The 26300-nt window shown below is 32.8% G+C and overlaps 5 protein-coding genes and 1 non-coding gene across 6 annotated transcripts; 5 read left to right on the plus strand and 1 right to left on the minus strand.

Annotated features, from left to right (window-relative positions):
• Positions 1-2692: 2692 nt before the first annotated feature.
• On the plus strand, positions 2693-3433 carry LOC105158582 (uncharacterized). The gene has a single exon (XM_011075376.3). The coding sequence runs from the start codon at positions 2776-2778 to the stop codon at positions 3220-3222; it is 447 nt and encodes a 148-aa protein (XP_011073678.1). The 5' UTR covers positions 2693-2775; the 3' UTR covers positions 3223-3433.
• A 3649-nt stretch (positions 3434-7082) lies between these two features.
• LOC105158583 (uncharacterized) lies at positions 7083-8248 on the plus strand. Its single transcript, XM_011075377.3, has 4 exons — positions 7083-7320; positions 7398-7446; positions 7538-7801; positions 7914-8248. The coding sequence occupies exons 1-4, from the start codon at positions 7234-7236 to the stop codon at positions 8069-8071; spliced, it is 558 nt and encodes a 185-aa protein (XP_011073679.1). The 5' UTR covers positions 7083-7233; the 3' UTR covers positions 8072-8248.
• An 846-nt stretch (positions 8249-9094) lies between these two features.
• On the plus strand, positions 9095-9643 carry LOC105158713 (pathogenesis-related leaf protein 6-like). The gene has a single exon (XM_011075554.1). It carries the CDS (start codon positions 9095-9097, stop codon positions 9641-9643), a length of 549 nt encoding a protein of 182 aa, XP_011073856.1.
• A 2530-nt stretch (positions 9644-12173) lies between these two features.
• On the plus strand, positions 12174-15210 carry LOC105158584 (uncharacterized). The gene is made up of 2 exons (XM_011075378.3): positions 12174-13070; positions 14324-15210. The coding sequence occupies exons 1-2, from the start codon at positions 12322-12324 to the stop codon at positions 14976-14978; spliced, it is 1404 nt and encodes a 467-aa protein (XP_011073680.1). The 5' UTR covers positions 12174-12321; the 3' UTR covers positions 14979-15210.
• Positions 15211-18200: 2990 nt separating this feature from the next.
• On the minus strand, positions 18201-20167 carry LOC105158585 (glycosyltransferase 6). The gene has a single exon (XM_011075379.3). The coding sequence runs from the start codon at positions 19754-19756 to the stop codon at positions 18356-18358; it is 1401 nt and encodes a 466-aa protein (XP_011073681.1). The 5' UTR covers positions 19757-20167; the 3' UTR covers positions 18201-18355.
• A 1606-nt stretch (positions 20168-21773) lies between these two features.
• TRNAT-AGU (transfer RNA threonine (anticodon AGU)) lies at positions 21774-21847 on the plus strand. The gene has a single exon. It is a non-coding gene; the product is annotated as a tRNA-Thr (tRNA).
• Positions 21848-26300: the final 4453 nt, after the last annotated feature.

Here is a 26300-nt window from a genome sequence, read left to right on the forward strand (position 1 = left end):
TAGACTCAATAAGAGACAAACAGATAATAAAGAACAAAACAGATTTGAACACTTTATAAGATGTGGTCACACCCTATTGGATGATGAAGTTTGTCAGCGAGAAAAAGTGAAGTATTCTACATAATCCTTGATAGGATCAACTTCCTTTATTAGTTACTAGATGGCAAGAAGAACCAGAAGTCTAGAGGAGCTGCACATTTTTTAGCCTATGAAACGATAATAAAAACCCCTTGACTGATTGGTACAAGTAGCAAATAAATTAATTGTGTTTATTTCACCTAATTAATTTGTAGATACAAGAAAATTAGGTTAGATGAATTTTAATTCCTTTCACAAATACAAATGATATTATTAAATTGATATTGAACGTTATCATGTTTAGTTAATAAGATGATAAATTTTGATTAGATGCTTGAATTGAACTAACTACAACACGAAAATGAATATTTATGACTATCCTAATAAATTGCAATGTGTTTTATGATAAATGAATCAACATTATCAATATGACGATCAACAATCGGGGCGATCGCTTAGAACTGCAAAACCTACCTACTCTATTAACACGCTTACCAACCAAGCTATCCACAATCGGTGCATTGATCATCAGCCCTTCCACCATAACACCACCACCACCGATAAGTTCATCACGCTTACGAATGTGAGGTAATTTGCAAATTACGCAATATATATATATATACACACATATATATTGTATTTTTAATTAATAATTCACTAAAAATATAACTCTTTTTTTGTTCTATTGTGCAGCTCTGACTGTTTCAAATGTTGCACATCATAAATCTTGCGTCCCACTTAATGTTTCCATATATAATTATCTTATCTTAGCCAGCTAATTAATTGCGCTCTAATGTGCTTTTATATATTGATTAAAATAAAATTAATGATAAAGCAACTTATATTAATATATTTATCATATAATGAATTAAGTTAAGTAAAATTAAATAGTATCTATTATCTTGCTGGCTATGCATAGAGCAATACACAGCACTCGAATTAACGCCAATTAATATACCTTTAATTTTCTGAAGTATATAATTTCTGAAAAAGTCTACGTAGACATGGATTAATTAATGTATTATGTCACTTTCAAATACAGTCAGAGAACTATATTATACACGCCAGGCATGCTAGGCCAACTTTGTTTTATGGGATAAATATTCAAATAATTATTTAAAAAGCATATGATACTTAAGTTAGGTAAATTAGTTAATCATTCTAATTATATTTAGTCAAAATAATGTGACATATTATAGGTCTCTATGTTAAAATTCATATATAAAAAATTATTATAAGATGGGGATGCCGGTTCTGCCCGTAATATAATCCAGCAATCTAATTCTGAGAATTAATCTAATCAATATTTTAAAATGATTTTCCTCCCAAATGATTCATGGGAGACTATATTTATAACTTTTCAATCTTATGGTAAGGTTTTAAATCGACCAGTTTGCCCAACACTTCATTTGTCATAGCTATATTTGATAATTAATAATAATTACAGTTTTTTTACTTGAATGGTATCATCGATCCCACTATACAAAGAAATTAAATTTTTGCTATATTGTAGATGATCAAGATTTAAAAATTATAGTAAATTAATATTATTAATTACAATTGAATAAAATTAATGTGAAAGTTTAAAATTTTATCACAAGTAATCAATATTTGTTTATTATTTTTATTATTTATAATTATATTATGTTTATTATTTATAATTATATTATGTTTACTTAAATAAAATACATTCACTACAAGAAATACAATATTTAACTAATAATAAATAATCTTAGCCAACAGTCATTGATCAATGTCATGCAGCGAGTATATATCATAGTTTTTACGAGGTGTTCAAACATTTGCTATAATAAATATTTTTACAATGACTTTTAACTGTGGTAAATATTTTTTTCATGGAGAAAAGCTAGTATTTTTATATCGATTTTATTTATTGTGGTTAATAATAATTATTATAAATATTCTAATGCAATTGGGTGACAAGAAAATCTACTTTAATAAAATACGAAAAAGTCCAATAGTTTTTAATTATTATAAAACATCCTTTAAGTTGCATTTTTTTATTTATAATTTTATACTGAATCATCTTCACAACGAGCTTTCATCAATGCAATGAAATGTATTATCTTATCTAAATCTATCCGAAAAATATGATTTTTTTTATCATAGTAAATATTCATGGTTAAAAATAAAAAATTGTGGTAAATATTAATTAATTAAAGCTACCCAACGGCTATCAATTGTTGTGTTTGTCGGCGAAATCAAAATATTAATTATAACTAAAAATCTTGTAAATATTTTGATAATAGTTAAAACTAAGACAATTTAAATGCTAATTAGTCTAAATCAAAACTGAAATTTTTTACATTAATTTGTTGAAAAATTCTTGTCTAGATTAAGTTTGTCCGAGTCAAACCAATCACAAAGCAAGCGTATCAGACTTGTTATGTGATTTTTTATTTTTTTTGAAATATGCACCAATCACATGATAAATGTATTGCACGTTTCATACCTATGTACATCAATAAACATTATCTTAAATTAATATGTCATAGAGTAGTAATCTTCAACAGTCAAAATTAATTAATCCAAAGAAATGAACAACATATTCATATCATACCCCACCCCACTCCCCACACTAATATAAATATATACATAGTCGTCTCCCTCCAAGCAATATCTTTCAACCAAAATTTACCACTTTGATAAGCCAAACAAACCCTTCAATCATAAGAAATGAGCACCAAAAGGATTCGCACAGAGAGCAAATTCGCCAGATACATGAAAGGGCCAGCCAAAGCTCTGGCCCGAGCCCGAGATCTCTACGTGCGCAGCCTTTCGGGCTGCGCCGATCACGTCCACTGCGCCGACTCAATGGGCTTCCCAGCGCCCCATTTCGAGAGCTTGCCGAGGAGCTTCAGCACCAATTCCTCGTATTCCAGAGACGAGGATTTGAAGGAGCTCGTTCGAATAGCGTCCACTCGCAGCCTCACCGGAAAAGTGGAGGCCGAGCTCCACCGTTCCGGAAAACCGTCGGCGGTGGCCCGCAGCCGCACGGTGGTCATTGGCAGGATCGATGAAGAGAAGCCGTGTGAATTTGGAGAAGATTTCGACGGAGAGAGGCCGGGGATTTATCCGAGGAGTAGAAGTTACGTAGCTTCAAGAAGAAGCGGCATGGTGTGATTTTCTTTCCCTTTTTGTTTCTGGTAATCGTCAAATGCAGAAGAAGTTGAAGGGCTGTGTTCGATTTCCTCTTTTGTTGACTGTTTCTTTGTCTGCTTTGTTTATACGTAACCATCATGTAGTGTGAGTAAAAGTTAGTGTGTGTTTGGTGGTTTTTGTGTGTGAACTGTCTATATTTCTGAATGATTCAAAAAACAAAATCTGTCCTATAGTTATTATGTGCTACGTACCTTAGGGCAGCAAATGATTTAAATTGACTCCAATGCATTATTATTTAAATTTTTTTAATTCATTATCGACTCGAAGAACTATATTTGTATTTAGTTTGATTATTAATATTCAAACGAGATTCAATTACATCTAATATAAGTTGCGCTTGAATATTTTAATGTTTTTAAGTATATTTCATATTAATTTAGTCGAATTCAAACCAAATTTCAAAGTTAAATCGAACAAAAAATTATATTAAAGTTTTGTTTATTAAGTCTAATATATCAAAATATGATAGAAAGATCTTGGTCCTCTCAATGAGAGGCTTGCAATCGAATACTTATGTAATTCTGATATATGAAAATTCGAATTCGGTAAATTCCATCATTTTTAATTAGGTAATTAACTTATTACACTTCCTTTTTACTCATAGACATGATAAATTTATATTAATCATTAATTGTGAGAGTTTTAATATATGTTTTTGACTGAAATACCCTCTAATTACGTATTTGTTTTTACATAAAATAGCTATAAAAAAAGTTTATTCCCAATACTGTAATAATCATGACTTAAAAGCTATTGTAAATCAGTGATATCCACCGCAACCCAAAAGAATCAATGTAAAAAATTAAGTTTTGACCATGATTAATGAACATTTGTCTTGATTTTAACTGTAGTCAAAACATTCGCTATGGATTTTGGATTCGTTTGCAGAAATAACAACTAATAACCATTGTGCAGTCATAATTAATTAATATTTATCACACATTTTCACTTAACCATAGTAATTAATCATTATCCAAAGTAATATTTTTCCTAGAGTAACCACGTCTTTAATTACTTGGCATTAACATTAACAGTTGTGTTGATACATATTTAAAGTTAAAATATCTTTAGTACTTTTGGTAAGCGATTCATTTTATTTTTCTCCTCCTAATTTAAATATCATAAAACTTTAATTCAACACACACATCGAATATGCTTCATCTGCTAATATGCAATTAAATTTGTAAGCACACGTCGTTAATCCACAGTAGGTAATGTTCGTGTCCGCCCACTTAGATGGTGGCATCACCAACGTACGCGCTAGGAATATACTTATAATTGATTTAATACAGAGTCAACACAATTATTATTACTAAATTATATAAATTCAAATATATTAAATATTATCACACACCATACATCAATTGCAGACAAAGAGTTCATATATTTTATACAAATTCCAATACATGCATTTTTTTGAAAAAGACAGTACCTTTTAAAAGATAAATTCATGAAACTTCGATTACAACAAATAATACTTTGTGTAAGAAAACATCGATCGAATCTAACAGTGCATGGACATACAAAAGCACATTTAAGATAATTTTATGTGAAAAAATGGGCTTATAGGCATCAGAATAGCAAATAATTACTGAGTATTAAAGTGAATCTTTTGAGGATTAGCTTTGTTTTTAAGTCACACATATATACCCTTGGATAAGATTACCAACAATATTTTACGTATCTAAATGCGTGTTAATTAAGATGATATTATACGCATAATAGTATGTACTCTTTACATTAATATTCGATTATCTAATAAATATCATGTGTATTATGGGCACGTCAGTGGACATGTCTGAGGAGTGGACTTGCTGCAAATTTATATTTGCGAATTTATACCTACTGATTTTGATTGATGACCAAATTTATAATTTAACTCGAAAGCAACAGCCCTACTACTAAAAATAAATTAGCTATGGAAATAACCAAACAAAATTAAGTGTCAATCATCTCGATTTTTGAAGCAATCATTTAATAGTATCAGAGACAGAAATAGAGACGGAGTATAACATATTTTAGCGAAATTATATATCCGTCTGTAAAATAAAATTATTAATAATTTATCATCAAATATGGTATGCAGTTAAACACACAATTATGCCGATAATTAAAGATTTTTTCAAGTCTTAATCGGGAAGAACTGCCCACAAATTAATTCCTATTCTATGTTTTGCTTATGACTATTTTATGTTGGCCATGCTAATCATAAAACAACAATGCATATTAAAAATTGTTTTAAGTTTAGTGGCTGGTAAGGATTCGAAGTTAAATTGGGAGAAATCAAAAATTATTTTTTCACCCGACACACCAAGACTTAGACGAAGGGATATTGTTCAGAATCTACTCCTATGGTGGTCTTAATAAGGAATCCTTTTACGAAATTATTAAGAATGTCCAGTCAAGAATTAATACTTAGTATAATAATTATCTATCTATGGCCGGAAGAGCTACACTTGTTAAACATGTTCTTAGTACAAACAACAGGGCTGAATTATGGGCATTTTGGATTGGTCTTCAACTTGCATAGGATTTAGAAATCAATAAGCTTGTCATTGAAACTGATTCTAGGTTTATTGTTAACAGCATGACCAGTCCTCATCATTTGTATGGAGAGTCTTCATCACGCATGCAGGAGGGCTCTCTAGTTTGCAACATGCTCAAGTGAAGCACTGCTACAGAGAAATAAACCAGGCAGCACACTACTTAGCTAACTTATTAAGGAATATATTGGATCGGCTAGTAAAAATATTTTTTATGTTTGTCCACAACAGTTGGAAAGTTTTGTTTACGACGATATTAGCAATTGTATGTAGGGGTAAATATGTATCTAGGAATCTATCAAACTCTTTGTAGCTTAACTTTTGACTAATATATATATATATATATATATATATTTGTGGCCTTCGACCAAAAATAGGAAGGTTTTGGTTGATACATCTACGTACTTATATAGAGATGTAAATAAATCGAGTTGTAGCCTACAAATTCGATCCAACGTATTATAAGGGTTAATTACACTTAGACCCATGCAAAATTATACATTTTTTCAAAAAGGTTTTGAAATTACACTTACTCTCCCTCCAAAATTTTTTTGTTTATATCTGACAGCATTATGTTATAATTTGGACAAAAAATACTAACATTAGCTAAAGAAATTTATATGAATTTTTAATTTTGCCCATCATTTAATATTCTCATATATATTTTTATACTTATAAATAAATAAGCAATATATATATATATATATAGAGTCAGGTTAACATCAATATATTTTTTCCTTTATAAGTACAAAATTATTACGCGAAAACACTAAATGAGGGCTAAAATTAAAAATTTATAATTTTTTTTCTAATATCAATATTTTTCGTCCAAATTCTAACAAAAATGATCATGTGTAAATAATAAATTTTTAGAGGGAGTGTACGTATATTAATTTTGGAACTTTTTTGGAGGAAGTGTAATTTTATATTTTGAAAGGGGTCACATATAATTAACCCTGAATATAAGCATAATTGAATAAATAAAATATATAAAATTATTCTGAGGTATACACAATATAAAAATATATACAACAAATGTTGCTTCATATATATATATATATTAAAAAGTACTTAAAACATAAAAGTTGTACTTAATAAACAATATAAAAGTAATATTATTTGTTTTATGCATATATAATATATCAAATATAAAAATATATATAACAATTTTGGACAGTACATATATAAATAAGAATATTTAAGATATAAATTATATATATATATGCATAATATAAAAAAAGAACAAAATACATACAAGACAAAATATATCCATGAAACAACTTTTGTTAGAACTTTGCAACTGATTACCTCGTTGAATGTTCTTTCTTTGTATTTTTGCACTGTAAATTCATCCCCACAAAAAATTGAACTTTCAACTTAAACTACCAAATCCTGAGCTGAAGATCGCGAGCAGTGAAGTCTGAAGACAATGGGAGAAGATGAAAAGCAACGAAAGTTTCATCAGGCCCTTCTTCAAATGCTTTATCCTCCTCCACCATCTCCTCCTCCTCAAGATGTATTCTCTCAAATATTGGGACTTTTTGATCTCATAATACTGTGACCTGCATCTACTAACATGTTCGATGGAAACAGGAAGAGGAAGAGAAGAAGAAGTTGATTGAGCCGTTGGTTGACCTTCCAGGTGTTTTAAATGACGCATTTATGGGTAGTTCGTCTGCAGAATTAGTGAGAAGCTGTTCCAGGTTTTAATTAAGTTTTTGGGGTGATTACAGGGGAGGAGCTAGAGAATGAGGAAGGGCGTTCTTTGCCATCAAGCAGCGACGACAGTGAGGGTGAAAATGGCGGCAGCGGAAAGCTGACGAGGGCGCAGAGAAAGAGGCTTCGTAAGAAGAAGCTCAAGGAAGCCGTTTCCCAACGCAGAAAGATCATTGGGCCTCTGTTACCTGGTTCAAGTGATGATGGGAATGATGGTAGCGTCGATTTGGTAGGTAATGCGCCTGAAAGTGTTCGACAAAATGCCGCAACTGAAGTTTCAGGTGAGATTTCATTCAAGATTTCAGTACTACTTTGTCTTTGATTCTGTGCTTCGTGGGAATCCATTCATTTTGCTTATGAATCATGTTATACGTGAATAAATCCTTGTTCTAGGAGCGCCAGCTTCTTGCTCGAAACAGAACAAGCTAAAGCAAAGAAGAAAGTCCAAGAAATTGGCTGCTAAAAAGTTGAATTCATCAAGCATTGAAAGTGGTAGCAGTCATCAAAGTCGAGGCCAGATAATGAGAACAGATGATAGGACTAACCCCTAAAACACCCCCTATTCTATGAACTGATGAGTAGCTAATGCTTATTGATGCAACCGGAGTAGCACTCGATGTTAGGTCAGACAGCCAATGCTCAAATTAGAATCAACCTGTATTCTGAAAGGCGAGTATGTTATCAGAGATAAAGATTATGGAGACATCAACACTGTTCCAAGTTGTTTACATTGTAGGAATTCTTGCAATTAGGAACTAATTTTCCATATTATTTTCAAGAAGTCACAAAGGGACATTCAAATTGGACTACTTATTGACTACAATTGCTTCCTCAGCACCAACTATGCTCCACGATACCTGAACCTAAGCCCTATCGGCTACCAGGCTCGACAGGGTTTAGCTTCGCTCTTGACCCCAGACTTGTGATAAAAGTGAATTGGAGGACTAATCTCCTCTTATCGTTCAATATAAACGAGATCTAATAGTAAATATGTTAAGTCTAGCAAGGCTTCCTGTGTTAGTATCACCTCATCACCATTCATTAAGTCATAAACTCGATGCTTCTAACTTAATGCATCATCATACTCAAGTAACATAAAATTCTTGTTCGGATCATATTTAAATTAATTAATCTAGTTACATGATAAGTGACTTCAATCGATACCTCGCATTTTCAGTTCATTTATCACATGAATAATAAATTATAAATTACAACAAAGTCATATAAAAAACTAAATACTAAAATTTAAATCCATGACCTTGTACTTATTTATGAGATTTAAATTTAAGCATTAAACTAAGTTTCATTAGTACAATAGTATCTCGCTCCTATCAAATTAATGTGTAACATTCAATTTTCATTAAAATTGTCATAAATAACTTAGTAACCCTTCATCTATATTGATTAAATCAATTTTAATAAATTCAAATCCCATCCTTTCGTAACTTCCTTATTCGGCATCACATTCTAAAAACGGAAATTTTTTATCAATATTATATTAAATTCAATTCAATCAATTACACAATAAGTAATATTAACTGGTATCTCAGCCTCAATTCATTTCCACACAAAAAATGGCCAGAATCCTGCAACTATCCCTCCTGGCTCTATTATCCCTCTTCCACATCCCCTTTTCTCTTGGCGTTCCGGCTACCGATCTAGATGGCTTTATCGATGAATACCTAAGCGTCAACTATCATCGAGCTGAGGTCGACGTTCCTCCACTCAAGTGGAATGCGAGCTTGGCGGTGGTGGCAAGCGATCTGGCCGACCAACTAGCCGACAGCATAACACCATCCGACGCGCCACCACATTACGGTGGTTTTGGGGTGACTACTTACATATCATGCTACGATATTCCGCCAATGGCACAGCGCGCTGTGTGGGGATGGTCTCAGCAGAGGACTGCATACAACTACACCACGAATTCATGCATCGAGAATCGGAAGTGCAGCGACTACACGCAGATGGTATGGAAGAATTCGACCGAGTTTGGATGCAGTTTGGGAAGATCATGTAATGAGCCCTCGTGCTCGCCTCCTGAGGCCACCTTTTCATATCCCACACTGTTTGTGTGTGTGTATAATCCCCCGGGGAACACAAGTGCCCAGCGCCCATATTAGATCCATATTCGCCACAAAAATTCTAATTTAAACTGAATCTAATCATATTTGAATCAATTATATAGTAAATAATAATACATTTTTTTATATAATTATTATAGAGTTTAATAAAATGCCGAGTTATATTGCAAATTTATTATACTTACCATGGGGTTAGTATAATCTAATTAACTAAACCTAATTAAAATAAGATTTTTTCTAGGATCACATTAATGTTGATTATAATTATGTTATGGGCTAAGTTAGCTAGTGAATGATATAGTATTGAAGAAGCTTTATGAATAATATATACATTTAAAGATCGATTTTATTTAAACATAATTATTATCACTCAGCCTCAGAGAGAACTGTTTAGTCAAATTTATTTATAAATTATAACGTCTATCAAACTCTTACCTCTTTTTAGAAGAGTTCATAATGTCTTATTTTTGTTCTTAGAAATTTATTTTTAAAAATTACTTTCAAATACTTTTCAACATCTTATAAGTTATATTTTCAGAAGCTTATAGGCCCCTCTTACTAGTTTTTAGATTTTATGCGTCTACGTATTACTCCATAACTATTTGATACAAATATTTTCATTAAAAAATGCACTAAGAGAAAAGAAATCAATTCTTTTTTCTATATATATCGACATATATTTCGAGATGCATGCAAAAGTACAAACACAAACACAATGGGATATTTTTAAGTGTCTAATTAAAAAAATTAACCCCATCACTACATTATTTATAGTGATAACATGATAATTTTACTTTATACACCATATTCTCACACCACAGCGGAAAATTTGATGTCGTTTAGATGAATTTGTACCTTAATAAGTTGAGAATCATTGAATTCATACACGATAATAGTATTATGTGTGATCTAATAATTGATAATTTACGAGGGTACAAATTCATACAATTCACACCCACACCCACATACACACACACACATATATATATATATAAATATATTTCATGTTAGTTTTGATTATAATTACTATCGATTTCACATATTTGATGTATGTGCTTGAACTTTAAAAAATAACATTATAAAAAGAATATTAATTTTTTATGCAAAGTTAAATTTTCCATAGAAAATTAATTATAGTGAGCAGATTGAAACTAATATAACATAATATATTGAAAGAAAATTTTATCACATAACAAGTATATTACACTTATTTTATAATTGATTTAATTCGACGAAGTCGGAGTTTTCAGTAGTTAAGAGAACTCATACATTATTAACTGTTTGGGGAAGAAATTGCTTTGGAGTCTAGATGTTATGATGTGTGATTTCTTTTCTTTTTTTTTTTTTTTTTTTTGAAAATATGAATAGTTGGCGCTATTTTGAAAAAGAAGGTAAAAAAATTGGTCTGAGAGTGATTAAGGCGTTTGACGTTTGGATTCAAAATTTCACAACTATTAGTAAATGCAAAATTGTAACTTCATTCCAAACATAACCACATTTTTAAGGTAAGTGAAGGAAATAAAAACATTACTTAATGTGCATAATAGATAATTAAATAAAGAATAACGGTAGTGACTGATGTACCATAAAATGTGGAAGGATGGATTGGTAATTTTAAAACTGTTGGAGGACTAACATGCAAAACATATATTGGTATTTTGATATGTTAGTAATGTTAAGTTGTGGAGGGAATAAGTGAAGTCATGAACACGCACCTGGGCCAACACTAGCCCATCTGCAGCCTCTTAACTAGGTTTAGGTGTCTCTTAACTTTCTGATTTTGTCATATAATTCATCAATTTAAAATATTCAAATTGATGTGGATACATACATGCATATATGAGCAAATGATGAAATTATCCATCATCCAATTAATATTTCTAATTTTAGGTTCAATCTCCACATGATAATTTATTCTTGAGATTCACCAATTAATTAACAACTCTTTTAAATAAAAACTTTATTAAATTTTTCTAAATTATCTTTTGGATAATTACACTTCTCTCTCTTAAGATTCAATATAATTATATATAATTTTTTATAATTTAAAAAATTATTTCCAACATCCCTGATGTTTACTTTTGTCTAACAAATAAGTTCCTTCATTAGTCAAAATTTACTGAATTTGTTGATATTAATAAAAAAAACTAAATATTTATTATCGATTAATTGATTGATTGTTTACTGACTTATTGCAAGTAAGAAAAAATTGAACTAAAATACCCTTATAGCGGTGAAGATATACATCCTCACATGCTTAAAAGCGTGAAAACATATGAGGGTACTTTGATTATAAATAGATTTATTTAACTTGCAATAAATCAGTAATAAATCAATTGGAAATAATTTTTTTTTCTAATTTTATTTTTAAAACCAACAAATCGGTGAATTTTGACTAACAGAGAAATTTATTTATTCGACGATATCAAACATTAGAGATACTACATATAATTTTTTAAATTATAATGAGTTTATATATAATTACATCAAGCGAGTGTATTATATATTATTTTTTGAGTGCATTTCTTTTAGAAGGTTCTTATAGTAAATTTTAAAAGGAAAAAAGAAACCCAAAGACACCATTCACTGCCGTTTCTAGAGCACCAAAACCCTAAAACCCTTCTCAGCACCACTTCTCTTTGCTCTGTTAACGCACAAACTCCTTCACCTTCCTCTTGCCCTAAAACCTTCTCCTCTCTCATCTCTCAAGATCAGCCATGGCAGAGATTAAGCTGTCCGAGATGCGAGATTTGACCCGAATAGAGCGAATCGGAGCGCACTCTCACATCCGGGGCCTGGGTCTGGACTCCACCCTGGAGGCCCGCGCCTCCTCTGAGGGCATGGTGGGCCAGACTTCAGCTCGGAGAGCTGCTGGAGTCATTGTGAAGATGGTCCAGGAAGGGAAAATCGCGGGCCGTGCCGTACTCCTCGCGGGCCAGCCTGGCACCGGGAAGACTGCCATTGCCATGGGCATGGCAAAGTCTCTCGGGCAAGAAACTCCATTTGCTATGCTCGCAGGGAGCGAACTATTCTCCCTCGAGATGTCGAAAACCGAAGCCCTTATGCAGGCCTTTAGGAAAGCGATTGGGGTCAGAATTAAGGAGGAAACCGAGGTGATTGAGGGCGAGGTTGTGGAGATTCAGATTGACAGGCCGGCTGTGGCGGGGGCAGCGTCTAAGACTGGGAAGCTGACTCTGAAGACGACGGAAATGGAGACGGTGTATGATTTGGGGGCAAAGATGATTGAGGCATTGGGGAAGGAGAAAGTGCAAAGTGGAGATGTTATTGCGATTGATAAGGCATCTGGAAAGATCACAAAGCTTGGGAGGTCTTTCTCAAGGTCCAGGGATTATGATGCCATGGGGCCTCAGACCAAGTTCGTGCAGTGCCCTGATGGTGAGCTGCAGAAGAGGAAGGAAGTTGTGCATTGTGTTACGCTTCACGAGATAGATGTCATCAACAGCAGGTAGTATTTGACAAACTGCGGTTATCCCTTCCATTATGCTTAAAGAATTAACCTTTTATGGTGCATTTGTACAATTTGAATTGTCTGCTGCACTGTTAAGAAACAGTTTCTGTTGAATGTTTTGAATTTCTTAAAATTATGTTTTAAAGGTGGGGCTGGCTCAATATTTCTTCATTTTGGCATGTTGTATTTGTTTGTTAAAGCAAATTAAGAAATGCATTTTGTTGGCTTATCAATTGAAGAAACGGCATCTCCGATGAATTAAGCTTTGGTTGGTGGAGGTTTTGTAACATTTGGGATTGAAGATGTCTGGTAAGCTGAAGTAAGGAAGACAGTATGGAATGGTTTAATAAGTGTTACAAGCGAGCCTAAGTAAAAAACAAAAAGAATAGGTAGTCAATTTCTAAGTTCTCTCAAAGAATAAAGTTCAGTTGTGATCTGACTGACGGATGACTTAGTCGTCCTTATGTAATTAGATATTAAAATTGCACTGGTGGACTACTTGCTTGGAAAGCGACAAAGTCTAATGTTGGAAAGAATGGCTGAACTTTGGGATATAGGATATGCTAAGAAGTACATTTGAGATGGTCATGACCCAAAATGTTGTAAAGAATTGGTTTGTTAGGAAATAAACCCTCTAATTTTGCTACAGTAACTCCTCCGGTTGTAAGCAGCTGCATACCTCTTAGGCAGCCTGCTGTGGAATTGGTTCATTTTCTTCTCACAAGCGCTTTAGATGTACTGGACGCTTCTCTTTTGTGTTTCTTCCGTTCCAGTGGCAGGTTTCACTTCATGTGTGTCACTTATGGGTTTGTCTTAGACGGGTTCTCTCGCACGTTAGCTCTATGACTTTCGTCTCTTACTCCATCCAAGTTCGACTTTTCTCTACTTCCATTAGTGGGAAGTATGTTTGATTTTTTGAATTACATCTTACTCTGCCTTTTGGTTGGCATGAATTGCACTTCCTTTCTTAATATTTGGAGTGTGGACCACTTTGAGTTGCAGAATTCTCTGTTTCTTGGGTTAAATTTATGATTTCTTCTAACTTTGGTATGGATGTAAAATATAGAACTTCGCTGGCTGTGGTTGTAAATATCTTTTCCCCTAAAATTCCCCAACTTCTTTAGGTGGAGGAAATTTTAGGTGAAATAGGTTTTATGTTGTTTGAAAACAACTGGGTGTGAGACTACCTTAGACAGTTTCATATAATGTGTTTTCTTCACTTTAATCACAGTTCTCTATCTCAATTTCAGAACACAGGGATTTCTGGCACTATTCACAGGTGATACCGGTGAAATTCGTGCGGAAGTTAGGGAACAAATTGACACAAAGGTTGCAGAGTGGAGGGAAGAAGGAAAAGCAGAAATTGTGCCTGGTGTCCTTTTCATTGATGAAGTTCACATGCTGGACATTGAGTGCTTTTCTTTCCTGAATCGTGCATTGGAGAACGACATGGCGCCTATATTGGTCGTTGCCACCAATAGAGGGATAACTTCTATTAGGGGCACAAATTACAAATCCCCACATGGCATCCCAATTGATTTTCTTGATCGTCTGCTTATCATCTCCACACAACCGTACACATCAGATGATATTCGAAAAATTCTGGACATTAGATGCCAAGAGGAAGACGTTGAAATGTCTGAAGATGCAAAAATTTTGTTGACAAAGATAGGAGAAGATACATCTTTGAGATACGCTATAAACCTCATCACCTCTGCTGCATTAGCCTGCCAAAAACGGAAGGGAAAGATTGTGGAAATGGAAGATATTAGCCGAGTTTACGAGCTATTTTATGATGTGAAACGGTCAACACAATACTTGATGGAATACCAAAGCCAATACATGTTCAGTGAGGTTCCAGACGAAGGGGGAGATGAAGATGAAGCCAACGCAATGGTCTCATAGTGGATTGTTTGGAACACAAACAACATTTGCTGGTATATAATTGGCTTGCATTATTATTCTTGCGACTGCAGTATGTTGGCTCCCGACATTCCTATCGTCGTGTTAATTTGTTCGCAGTGCAGTTTAAATCATGGAAAATTATGGGTCCAATATGGGTGTATTTAGATGTTCAACAATTGAATGTTCTGCAGCAACCAGCATGAAGGACTTGGTAGTTTTTTCTTTTCTGAAATCTGATGTTGCACTGCAGTTGTGGACTGTCTTTTATGAACTGTATCTAAGGAGAAAAACAGAATATGAAATTTAAGCATAAATGATTTGATGTGAGTTTGATGAGCGATAAAACTTTTCTTAAGAAAACAACAAAAAAATATAATTTTAATCATAATTAGATTAAACGTGCAGTGAGCCTACTAGGCAACACGCGAGTTCTTGAGGATGAGAAGGGATCTCAGTATGAAATAAGTGTACTTAATTTCACAAGAATCATAGCTTTCTTGCATTCCGAATTTTACTTTAATATCCACGACCAAATTGATTCTGGGTTTCGGATTTTGCCATTTGAAACGTACGTTCTTGCCAATAGTTCCAAATTCAAAACTCGAGGTTGCTGTAATAGTAACTACGAACTGAGTTGTGCCAGATGCTGACTGGTAACAGCGAAAACGAAATGGTGTTGAAGAAGATATTTTTTTTATGGATTTTGAATTCTAAATTCAGTACCGTTGAAGCTCCAAAGATACTTTAGAGCTCATTGTTTGTCGTATTTGTGTACTTTATCAACACGAGAATTGGTGAAAAACATAAGCAAGCATGATAAACTAGTTAAAATTAAATAATAATTAGATGATAGCGTTATGTATTGTAGTCTTGCAGAGTGGGTTGCAATGATGAGCCAAGTGCTCCAACGTATAGGTATAGCCACGTCGTGCGCACGCATGTTTTTCCCTTGGCCAAAACCGGAAACGGGGAGAATGGGCCGGGGATCGATGCCCGCGTGACTGGCGGGAACACTCACCACTATACTACAACTTGCTTGTTAATAGTTTTTGTCACAATTACAACTAGGTTTTGAGACTTTGTATGTTGCAGGTACAGCACAGGGTTCAATTGCTTTCACATATCTTTGATTAATTTGTGATAAGGGAAAATGGAGTAAACAAAGCAACTCATTTACGTCAGAGTTATCTGTTCTCTAAAGTTGCAGACGTCCACACCTCAAATATATGTCTTAAATTTTGATTTTTATTTGTGGGAATTAGACTGGATATCTTGAGATATTCAATTCAATTCCTTATTTACTTGTACTTAAATTTCCGAGGAATATTACCAAGGCACATGATAGATACTTGTAAAAAAATGATTTAAATCCCATCAGGTAATTTCATATATAACTCCAATTTTTCAAATATCTACAAAATTACCTCATCTCTTTCTTTAACTTGTTTCCCAAATTTAATTTTATCTAAAATTTATCACAACTTAATTTCATACGTCAAAATAAATGAGTTCTTTATAGATAATAATCATTCGTATTTTTAATTACAATGTGATATGGTTGATTCCACGTGATGAAATTCAATTGGGATAAAAATTCTAAGGATAGTTCCCAACCAAATGGAATTGTTGGTGCCTACTTTTGCTTTTTTGTTCCACACTTTAGAGTGGATTGAGCAACAAATTAGGGTTAATTTGTCCCTCCTTTATATGAAAAGCATGAACCCCATCTATTATTTGTCCTTCACCTTTTCTAACACCTCCAACCTACCCTTTTAAATTAGGAATTATTATGAGATTTGATGTAATTTTATATAAACATTTTCTGATTTAGAGAATTGTATCTAATATTCTGAAATTTGTATAAAAATATGTCTATTTATTAGTCAAAATTTATTAAATTACTGATATTAACAAAAAAAACTAAATAAAAATTGATATTTATGCTTGATTGATTTATTATTAATTTATTATAGGAGAACCACTTTTATAATATTGAAAATATACATCCTCACATGCATTAACGTCTGAAGATGTATAAGGCCAATTTGATTATAGAATGATTTATTTAACCTGTAATAAATTAATAATAAGTCAATCGTAGGTATATATAGATTTATATCTAACTTTTTTGTTATTAATATCATCAAATTTGGCGAATTTTAGCTAATGAAAAGTCTTATTTGTTAGTAGATGCAATTTTCTAAATTACATGGAGTTTACATGTAACTACACTTAACCTAATAATGCTCCATGACCTCTTCTTCCATTTAAAGACTCTGACATAATTATAAATGGTATGGGTCTGAATTGAATTGCTCCGGGCTTTGGGTTGTCTTCAACATTTCTGCAGTTAATGCTTGCTGAATTATTATTATTATTAAGAAATAATTACACCCTCCTTTCTTAAATTTTAACATAATTTATAATATACATATTTTGATAATATAGATAAACATCCCACATTAGTTATAGATAAAAAGCTAAAATAGTTTATAACCTCGAGACTTTCTTTCTAGAGAAGTGCGTTTTTCAAACAAAATTACGACACTTATATGAGATCTAAACGAGAAATACTTGTTATACCAATCAAATCGAAATCTAGATGAATATCAAGATGAATTAATGGGAGCAATTAATATGGTTGCATGTAGCTCAGTTGCATCTTAAAGGGCAAAAGATGATGTCACGTGAAGAAGTCGGACTCAGGGTAAGTAGCTTTTCAATTGTCAAACCAAATCTAGTCTAGTTCCATACTTTGAGGTCACAACACCTCCAAACACAACCATGTTTTATGGTACATGATAGAGATCATGGGCTCCAATATTATGAATTTAGATATGTAGTCTATTTTGAATATGTTTGTTAATATAAAAATATTAATGTATTAATTAGTTTTTAAATTTGAATATAATTAATGATAATACCAAACTGAATCTTATTAGAAAAAGGGGGGAAAAAAGATTTGAGCGTCTAAAATTACAAAATGTGAGAAGGATATTTGTCTCATTTAAGTATATAGAGCTATGAATTATTTAATTAAATCGATGTATTCATCAACTTATTGATATGTTGTAATAATATGTAATCATTGTTTCCATCTCAAAAAAAAATTGTGTTTTCCACATCATGATGAATGAGAAAATTATAAAAAGATGATCCAAATTAAAATATGTATGATATTCTTAATTGCAACAAATAATGGTATTAATCTCCAAAAACCAGTTTAGCCAATAATTTAATTTTTTCTTCTTCCTTCTCTGATTAATAACAGTCAAGCACAACCATTACTTCTTGTCAGCAAAAGAGACTCAAAATACCATATATTATCTATATACGCATACGCTCCTCTACGTTTACATACTTCCAATCACGACCACTCAAGCAGGATAATCAAAGGGCAGAGGATCCACGGTGGAGGGGTCCAGTAAATCCGGGTGCACGAACCCGTAATTCCTGAGCACCTGATTATCAGCAAAAGTGAGAGCCTTCTGCATTGCGTCAAAGCAAGTCTGGCCGGAATACATCTGGTTGTGGTCCCCACTACAGGGCTGGCACCCGGTGAAATGCGTGATGAACGGCCTCCGCCAGCTCTCCCTCCCGTACCCAACATCCTTAAGATACTCCTCCCGCAATCTACCATAACTCCCACTCACTTTCTCCGCGTGTCGTCTCCTCAACGCGCCGACCTCCTTCTCCATCTCCATGTACTTGCGGGTGATGTTATCAAATTTACCCACAATTTCCATCCAATACCCCTCGAAGTAATACTCACTCTCCACGTAAATCTTTTCCCCCCATTTTTCCTTTTCTTTTAATAGTAAATAAACCAAGCCAGATTGATCGTCCGATTCCGGGAAAATCTTGTCTTTGAATGTTGTCCGTAGGATCTCGCCCCATTTATCGTAGTCGGGTGTTTGTGGGCCCATGCGGGCCCAGACATCCATGAAATCCATGGCCCACTGGCAATTACGTATCAGAAAAACACCTGCGTTGATGCTGGTCCAGCTCTTCTTCTCGTATATCAAATTGGGCCAGCCGTGGATCACCAGATTGTGGGCCTTGTACCGGCCCAATGGAATCTTGAAGTCCATGTCCGTGAAGGCGGCGTCGGAGTCCACCCACCAGATCCACTCCACCTCCGGGTGGGCCACCATGGCAGCTTTCACCGTTGGAGTTTTGGCCCAGAATGAGAACATCTTGGGCTGGAACAGTACATTGTTGTAGAAAATGTCGATGCCGTGCCGCCGCGAGTAATCTACTTTGTTCTTGAAGAATTTGAGCAGCAAATAATCGCCGATTGGGTTTTTACACGGTTTTGCCTGCGACCCGGTGACCATTAGGACCCGATTCTCTGCTCCGGCGGCGAGAGCGGGGTGCTGCTTCAGCCACTCCCTCCTCTTCTCGTCCCAATTCTTAACGACCGGCGCGTCGATCCTGTAGCTCAGTCCCGGGTCGTCGTAAAAGTTTGGTTCTGGCAGGTCATGGAGCGGGTTCGGACTTGAAACATTATAGGCGCAGGTAGACGAAGCGGCGGCGGAGGGGGAGGAGGAGGAGGAGGTTTCTGAACCGTGCGGTAATTTGAAAGAGGAAGTAGAGAAACTAGGAGTTGGGCTAGGGCTGGGACTGAAGAAAGACCAGAACGCCCAAACCACCAAAAAAGCCACCAAAGCTCCGCCGCAGAAAATAACTCCGTCGGACAGAAAACCCCTCGGTTTGCTCCTCCCATTGTTCTTCGCCATTGAGAAATTCTGCGACTGAGACAGCTCCGTTGACGCCATTATAAACCAAGACAAAGCCCCCAATTACTCCCCACGTCTGTTACATCGAACTTCGTCCCAGCCAATGCGTCACCTGCTAAATTTAGACAAAGATTCGTCGCAACACTGCCAAAAAAGCTGAGAGCTTCTCAGCTAAAGAGAGTTGACAAGGGGGGAGCGGCAGGTGACGGAAGAGCACCGCACCAGCAGCAGTAACCAGCAGATAAGCAAAGAACGGGAGGGATATTTAATTCATCGGCCACCGGCAAACTCTGGTGGTTGAAAGGGTTTTAATGGCGGTTGTTAATACGGGTATGTGATATATGGATGATAATTGACACCGACAGGATTAGCGCTTTTGCGAGGTTTGGGCGGAGAGAAAGGACATTTGTTCCTTGGGATAATCATTGTTGGTTTTTCATTGGTAATAATTGAATTTGGCATCTTTAGCTTCATTTCTTTACTTTATAAAAATTTAATTAAGATTATTTAGATATTACTATACTTTTTTTTTAATAATCGACATAATTTATGGTAATCCCTTCAGTACTATGAAGTGGTCGATTTTAGTTGGTAGAAAGGAAGGAATGAAAGCGTTTTAATGTAGATGGCACTAAAATAGATTTAGGCCTACTATATAACCTCTAAACTACTAAACTTGGAATTTGGAATCTTGCTCTTGTCCTACTACACCAAGATTAGGATTCTATTTGCTTACTCGTTTGCAATAACTTGGATTTTTGTAATAAGAACAAAGTGCAGAAAGAGTTGAAGTTCAGCCCTGCCAAAAGTTATAAATCTCGCTAAATAAAAATTAAAAATAAATTTAAAAGTGTTTGAAAAAATAATTTAATCTGTGACGTCTGGAGAGTATAATTTGTACTCTTTATTCAAAATAGTGTTTTAATTTTTTATTACAAGAAAACTAAAGCTAGTGTGTTTTAATTAAAAGCCAAAAGCAGGGAGGAGGACGCTCTAATTATTTTATATATATTGTTATAAATAAATTAAATTTTATCTACACACTATAGTCAAAAAAAAAAAGGAAATATCTTGGCTATTAATTACAAATACTCCCAATTTTTACTTTTATATTAGATTTTATTTATTTTTACATTTTACCATTTAAAAAAAATAATAATTTGCTTTGTGAACTCTGCAATAATTACCAGTCCCAACTTGCTGTATTACATAAGGCAATATGTATTAATTTATTAGTGTAACAGTAGCTTTACCCCATAACGAGAAGCGCATTAAGAATATATTATTAGAATTAAAAACGTAGATTTAGGTGTGGCAGAAATGTGTGTACTATTTATAAAGTAGTGAGAGGGTGGTGAGGTGTTGGAGAAAACAAGAGACAAAGATACGTCTTCTGCCTCACATTCATTAAACTTTTTATTAAACAATTCGTTATTACCTTTTCATTTGTGTTGCCATATAAACGAACGACTAATTAAGTACAGTGACGAGACTTCTACAACCCTTTATTGAACTCGTAAAAACGCTTTCTACAATTAATTTAAGACTTGTTTCCTATATCCTCCATTGAGCCAAATCATATGATTGAACGGCGACATTGTGAAAATTTTAATTGTGGATCAATTAAAACACGATCTCGAAACTTTGTTTTAAACCTATTTTGTGAATAGATGAAGATAAATGGAATGGATATGCATAAAATTAATTAATAGTGTTACTGAAAATTTTTAGTATAATGTCGTAAAATATTTAATAAATTTTAGATCATAAAAGAGTTTATTGCCTCCCAAGGTATAAAATATAAAGCTATTTTGTTATTCTTAAACAGGAAGAAATTTGTTTATTTTTAACCATAATATTACAAAATATCACAGCTAACATTTTACAGTTTTTAAAATTGAAATACTTATAAAAAGTTACTGGAGCTAACAATTTATAAATTCTACAACTAATCTTAAAAAAGATAAATGTGGAACAATATACTCTTTGGCATCTAGAATTGCTAAAACTTTGGTGAACAGAACTTACTAGATTACACAGACCGCCTAACAACAAAGCTCTTGTAGCTCAGTTGGTTAGAGCACCCGTTTAGTAAGCGGGAGGTCTTGAGTTCGACTCTCAACAAGAGCAACACTAACACTTTTTAACAGATTACAGATTCTGTTTTGGTAACTCTTCTAAAAACCAGTAACGTTTTAAAGTGAACCCAAGGGGTACAGACAGTACTGTTTTTCCTTAATTTTCTCCTCTTATTTTCATACACACACACACTAAAAACAAGAAAAATAACGGAGATGTCCATCCTCTTCCCCACACATTCTCTCATCATCTTTTGCCAGTGTGAATCTCATGACCTGTCCCGTCTCTAACCCTAATGGGAAGGACCTGGACCTAGACCTGGGCTCGAAATCGGCATACCACAAACCTCTCATGTTTCAATCACTACAGTCCACTTGATATGTTTTGCTTATTTGCACAAACATTCTTTAATGTTTCAGCATATCAATAAAAAAAAAAAAAAAGTACTTTCTAAAAAATTACACTAACACTATTCGCGGCTAATATTTTTCATTACAAATCCCCCCTTCGTTAAAAAAGTTATGAATTTTATGTACAATTCAAGTATGAGTTAAGTATACTATAATGTATGTGTGTTTGTGTGTGTTTTATACATATCTCCCAATATCTGCAAGTACAATAGTACAAGCTATATACTCTATTGGACCTGCATCTGCCCAATATTCAGCCAATGCCTAACATAAAATTTATGTGGTTTGTACTGGTTAGCCTGCAAGTCAACTTCTGGGCCGAACTTGGGCACTCCTACACCCCACCCCTTCTATAGTTTGCATATTTTTCTTGCGAGAAAAAAAGGGGTTTCTATTAATTAGTAAGAAAATTAATTTACGTATCATGATTTGTCTTCGAGATATTACACCTGATATGTATAGCATTAAATGGTGCATCTCTCGACTCATATCTTAGAAAGGATATACGGAACGATAGTATGCTGTACGGACATAAATAAGGGATAAAAATACGTACGATATGATATAAAATACAACGATTCTTGAAATTATATGGTAAAATACATTTGGGATACGTGTGTGTAGTTTTCTGAACGTATGTAGATGTGTGTTAGATTTATGTAAAAGATCAATTGATCCATATTGTATTTAGGGACTACATAAATAAACTTCACATTGCAACATATATAATATTACTTAAAATTTTGCATAAACTCATTAGTTAGTAGTCATAAGATAATAAGTTGAGTTGTCTAAAATCATAGTTCATAAGTTCTAAGTATCCAAAATGATTATTTGAATTACGTGATGATAATAATTGTGAATGGACCATTTGCTGGAGAGTAACAGAGGCAAAATATATCAATTGTTGTGGCGTAATGATTAAGGTCGAACAATGCCACATTTATGATGTGGGTTTGAATTCTCATCAAGACATCCGTTGGGATTATACACACATCCTAACTTTCATTGTTGATTTCTCCGTGATGGTGTCTCAATTCTTGATGACAATAAATCAGCTATAGAGACTCTGATCGATGCACATAGTACAGACATAATCTTCTCTGATAGGTTTGTGGAGTTTTCTATCTACTTTCTCATTTTATCTACCAAAAAAAAGAGAGAAGGCAAATTTGATGCAATATCAATTAGTACGTATTATTTTTTGTATCAAATATTTTAAAAGACGTATTCCATAAGTGTTTGGAATTTTTTTTTTCTATTTTTTTAAAGTTTTGAACACTTTAAAAACATATTCAATAAGTATCCAACAATTATCCGCATATTCGTACGTATTCGAAAAGTTTCCCATACTACACAAACTGATTTTAAAGGTATTCGTACATCATAGTCAAGACATAAAATTTATGTACCTGTGCAGTATCTCCTACAACATAGGTTCATACGTGCATTCAATAGTTATAAGCTTTCAGGGCTTACTTTCTCTGCTAGTAATTAATATTTCACTTATATCCAATTAAATTGTTGTCGTGTAATAGAAAAAACATTGCAAATACACATTATATGTGTCCAATGACGATACGTGAAATAATTCGAAATATCTTTCATATTTATTATCGAAATTTAATTACGATGAAGATTTTAGCATAGGGTTTCATTTGATATTCATGTGGGGGTCACTAAAAAAATATTAATGTTTAACTATACTTAATTGATATGATTAAAAATACATAAGTATAGTAAATAATTATTGACCACATCAATATAATAGTGGTTTATCGTGATTTTTACGAGTGTGATTAAAATATTTATTGCGACAAAAGTAATGCAATAAATTACTTTTAAAAGTCCACCAGAATTAGTTTAGTTAGTAAAGTTGGTTTTATGATTAAGAGATTATGGTTCGATTTTTATCAATGTATGAGAATTTATCTTTTTTAATAGTTGTTGATCAGTATGGAATTTATCATCTATCTTAGTCAAGATATAAAATTGATCAGTATGAACTATCATCTAACAAATGATCCATCTTGCAGTCCATTGTAAAAGGTATTTATTAAATAATTGTTAATTATAATAAAGTACTTATAATTTTTAAATGATATGAATATATTTATAATTATAATAAATTTTAAAAAAAATCTAATTTACCCTGAAGAAAAATATGCGAATGCATGCTTTCTTACATACTACTTTGATATATTATAAGACAAGTAGACAACTCAGGAAAACTCTTAGAAACAGCTTGCAAGCACATTCATCACTTGAGAAATGCGCCTTACGTTTGTCGTAATTATGATCACACGTGTTTGTCGTAGGAAGAGAAAAAAACTAGCAACTTTCCAGCAGTTCCTCTGCAGTGCTTTTATTATTGTTTAATTCGATGAAAGAAATCTCTTAGCTTGGGATTAGGTCACTGTCGTCGCATCCGGACTTAAAAACACGATTACCACAACTGTACTGCAGTGAGTGTAAGAGAATCGTCATTATCAAATTACACCTGTACTGACATTTTTGTATAATCTGAACAAATCTTAAAATATTAGCGGAAAAGCTGTACTGGTTTATTTACACAAAAAATATTTACAAATTCAATATATACAAATATATTTTACAAAGTAAATAAATTATATTAAAGAGTACATGTAAATATGTATTGATACATAATGCATATAATATTATAGAAAAAAGTATGTTATATAAAGATATAATATTTTATTCAATTACATGTCTACATAATAAAATTATATCATATCATTACTTTAAAAATATATATAAAATCTTATATTAATTATATTATAGATTTGCTATTTTACAGTATATATATATGTTCGATGTAATATTTTAAATTTGTATTGATAATTTAATTTTTTAAAAAATTAATATATATAGCAGCACAAGCACAAATATAGATGAGTTCATCTCACATTCACAAGAAAGTCCAACATCAAATGAGAATGCCATGAAAATTGAAAAAAATACAACGTCAAATAACTTAATAGTTAATATGCATATCATATATAATATTTGTATGGGTAAGAAAATAAGTAGATCTCGACGTCAACGCCATCAACGTAATTATGGGCCAAGCGGTCACTTTTAACATTCATATGTAATTATCTTAACAGTAATAGTTGATTATTTTTTTTATTAATAAAATTTTAAAATATATTATTAATTATATATAATAAATTATTTAAACTAATAATTATAAAAAATAAAATTAAATCTAATTTTTTTAAAAAAATAAGAAATTGAAGTCGTGGGCACTGTCCACACTTCATAAAAAATATTTTTTTTTTGGTGAGTCATGAAAACCATATTTGTGTTAATAGATTTCTTTTAGTTATATTTTTGTTATTTTTTATAATAATAAAACCAGCTGCTGCTTCTACTATAAATTAAAATTATTTATCATCAATATGAAATCCCAAATATGCCCCTTAATATCTTTAAGGTGTCCATACAGTAGTTCTACTCTTGAAGTATGCCTAGAGTCGCATTCGGCTCCCTAAATTATTAAATTTAACAAAGAAAAATCTATATGTTGTTGTGACCAGTAAATTTTTGTCGAGACCATCGTCACTCACCACTAAATGTTGTTGTGAGTGGAATGTTCAACTAGAAACTAATCAATTAGACCATATGCCTTATTGAATCAAATCACACCTGATGCGTGTGCATAATTTAAATTATAATTAATTAAATAAATAAATAATTGATCAAAATTGATAAAATATAACGAATTTGTTTTCACCAGCAGAAAATAACTGGCAAAGTAAATTGATTGATAACTTGTTAAATAAATAAATATATCAAAAGGTATTTTAGTCCATCAATATTATGACAATTAAAAGTAGTTACTCCGGGAAAAGGTCAAAAGTAGTTACTTTATAACGTTGAATCTGGATTAGATCAAGTATTATAGACAATTGCTGTCAATTCACTACATTAATTATAAAGTTTGATCGTCTCAATAAAATTTATGAGTAATTATATTTACGTCTTGTAATTTATGATTTATTTACATAAATTATCCATATTTTTCACATAATTGCATAAACCAACTCTAGACAAGAATAATTTGTATAATA

This window comes from Sesamum indicum, linkage group LG13 (assembly GCF_026168435.1).
Source record: "Sesamum indicum cultivar Baizhima isolate 11 linkage group LG13, ASM2616843v1, whole genome shotgun sequence".
NCBI lineage: Eukaryota > Viridiplantae > Streptophyta > Magnoliopsida > Lamiales > Pedaliaceae > Sesamum > Sesamum indicum.

Bases quoted from the DNA above. Each gene is read 5' to 3' on its own strand.
- LOC105158585 (XM_011075379.3), bottom strand. From the start codon at position 19,756: ATGGCGTCAACGGAGCTGTCTCAGTCGCAGAATTTCTCAATGGCGAAG.
- LOC105158584 (XM_011075378.3), top strand. From the start codon at position 12,322: ATGGCAGAGATTAAGCTGTCCGAGATGCGAGATTTGACCCGAATAGAG. The intron at 13,071-14,323 runs GTAGTATTTGAC...TCTCAATTTCAG, and splicing joins ATAGATGTCATCAACAGCAG to AACACAGGGATTTCTGGCAC.
- LOC105158582 (XM_011075376.3), top strand. From the start codon at position 2,776: ATGAGCACCAAAAGGATTCGCACAGAGAGCAAATTCGCCAGATACATG.
- LOC105158713 (XM_011075554.1), top strand. From the start codon at position 9,095: ATGGCCAGAATCCTGCAACTATCCCTCCTGGCTCTATTATCCCTCTTC.
- LOC105158583 (XM_011075377.3), top strand. From the start codon at position 7,234: ATGGGAGAAGATGAAAAGCAACGAAAGTTTCATCAGGCCCTTCTTCAA. The intron at 7,447-7,537 runs GTGTTTTAAATG...GGGTGATTACAG, and splicing joins GCCGTTGGTTGACCTTCCAG to GGGAGGAGCTAGAGAATGAG. The intron at 7,802-7,913 runs GTGAGATTTCAT...TCCTTGTTCTAG, and splicing joins TGCCGCAACTGAAGTTTCAG to GAGCGCCAGCTTCTTGCTCG.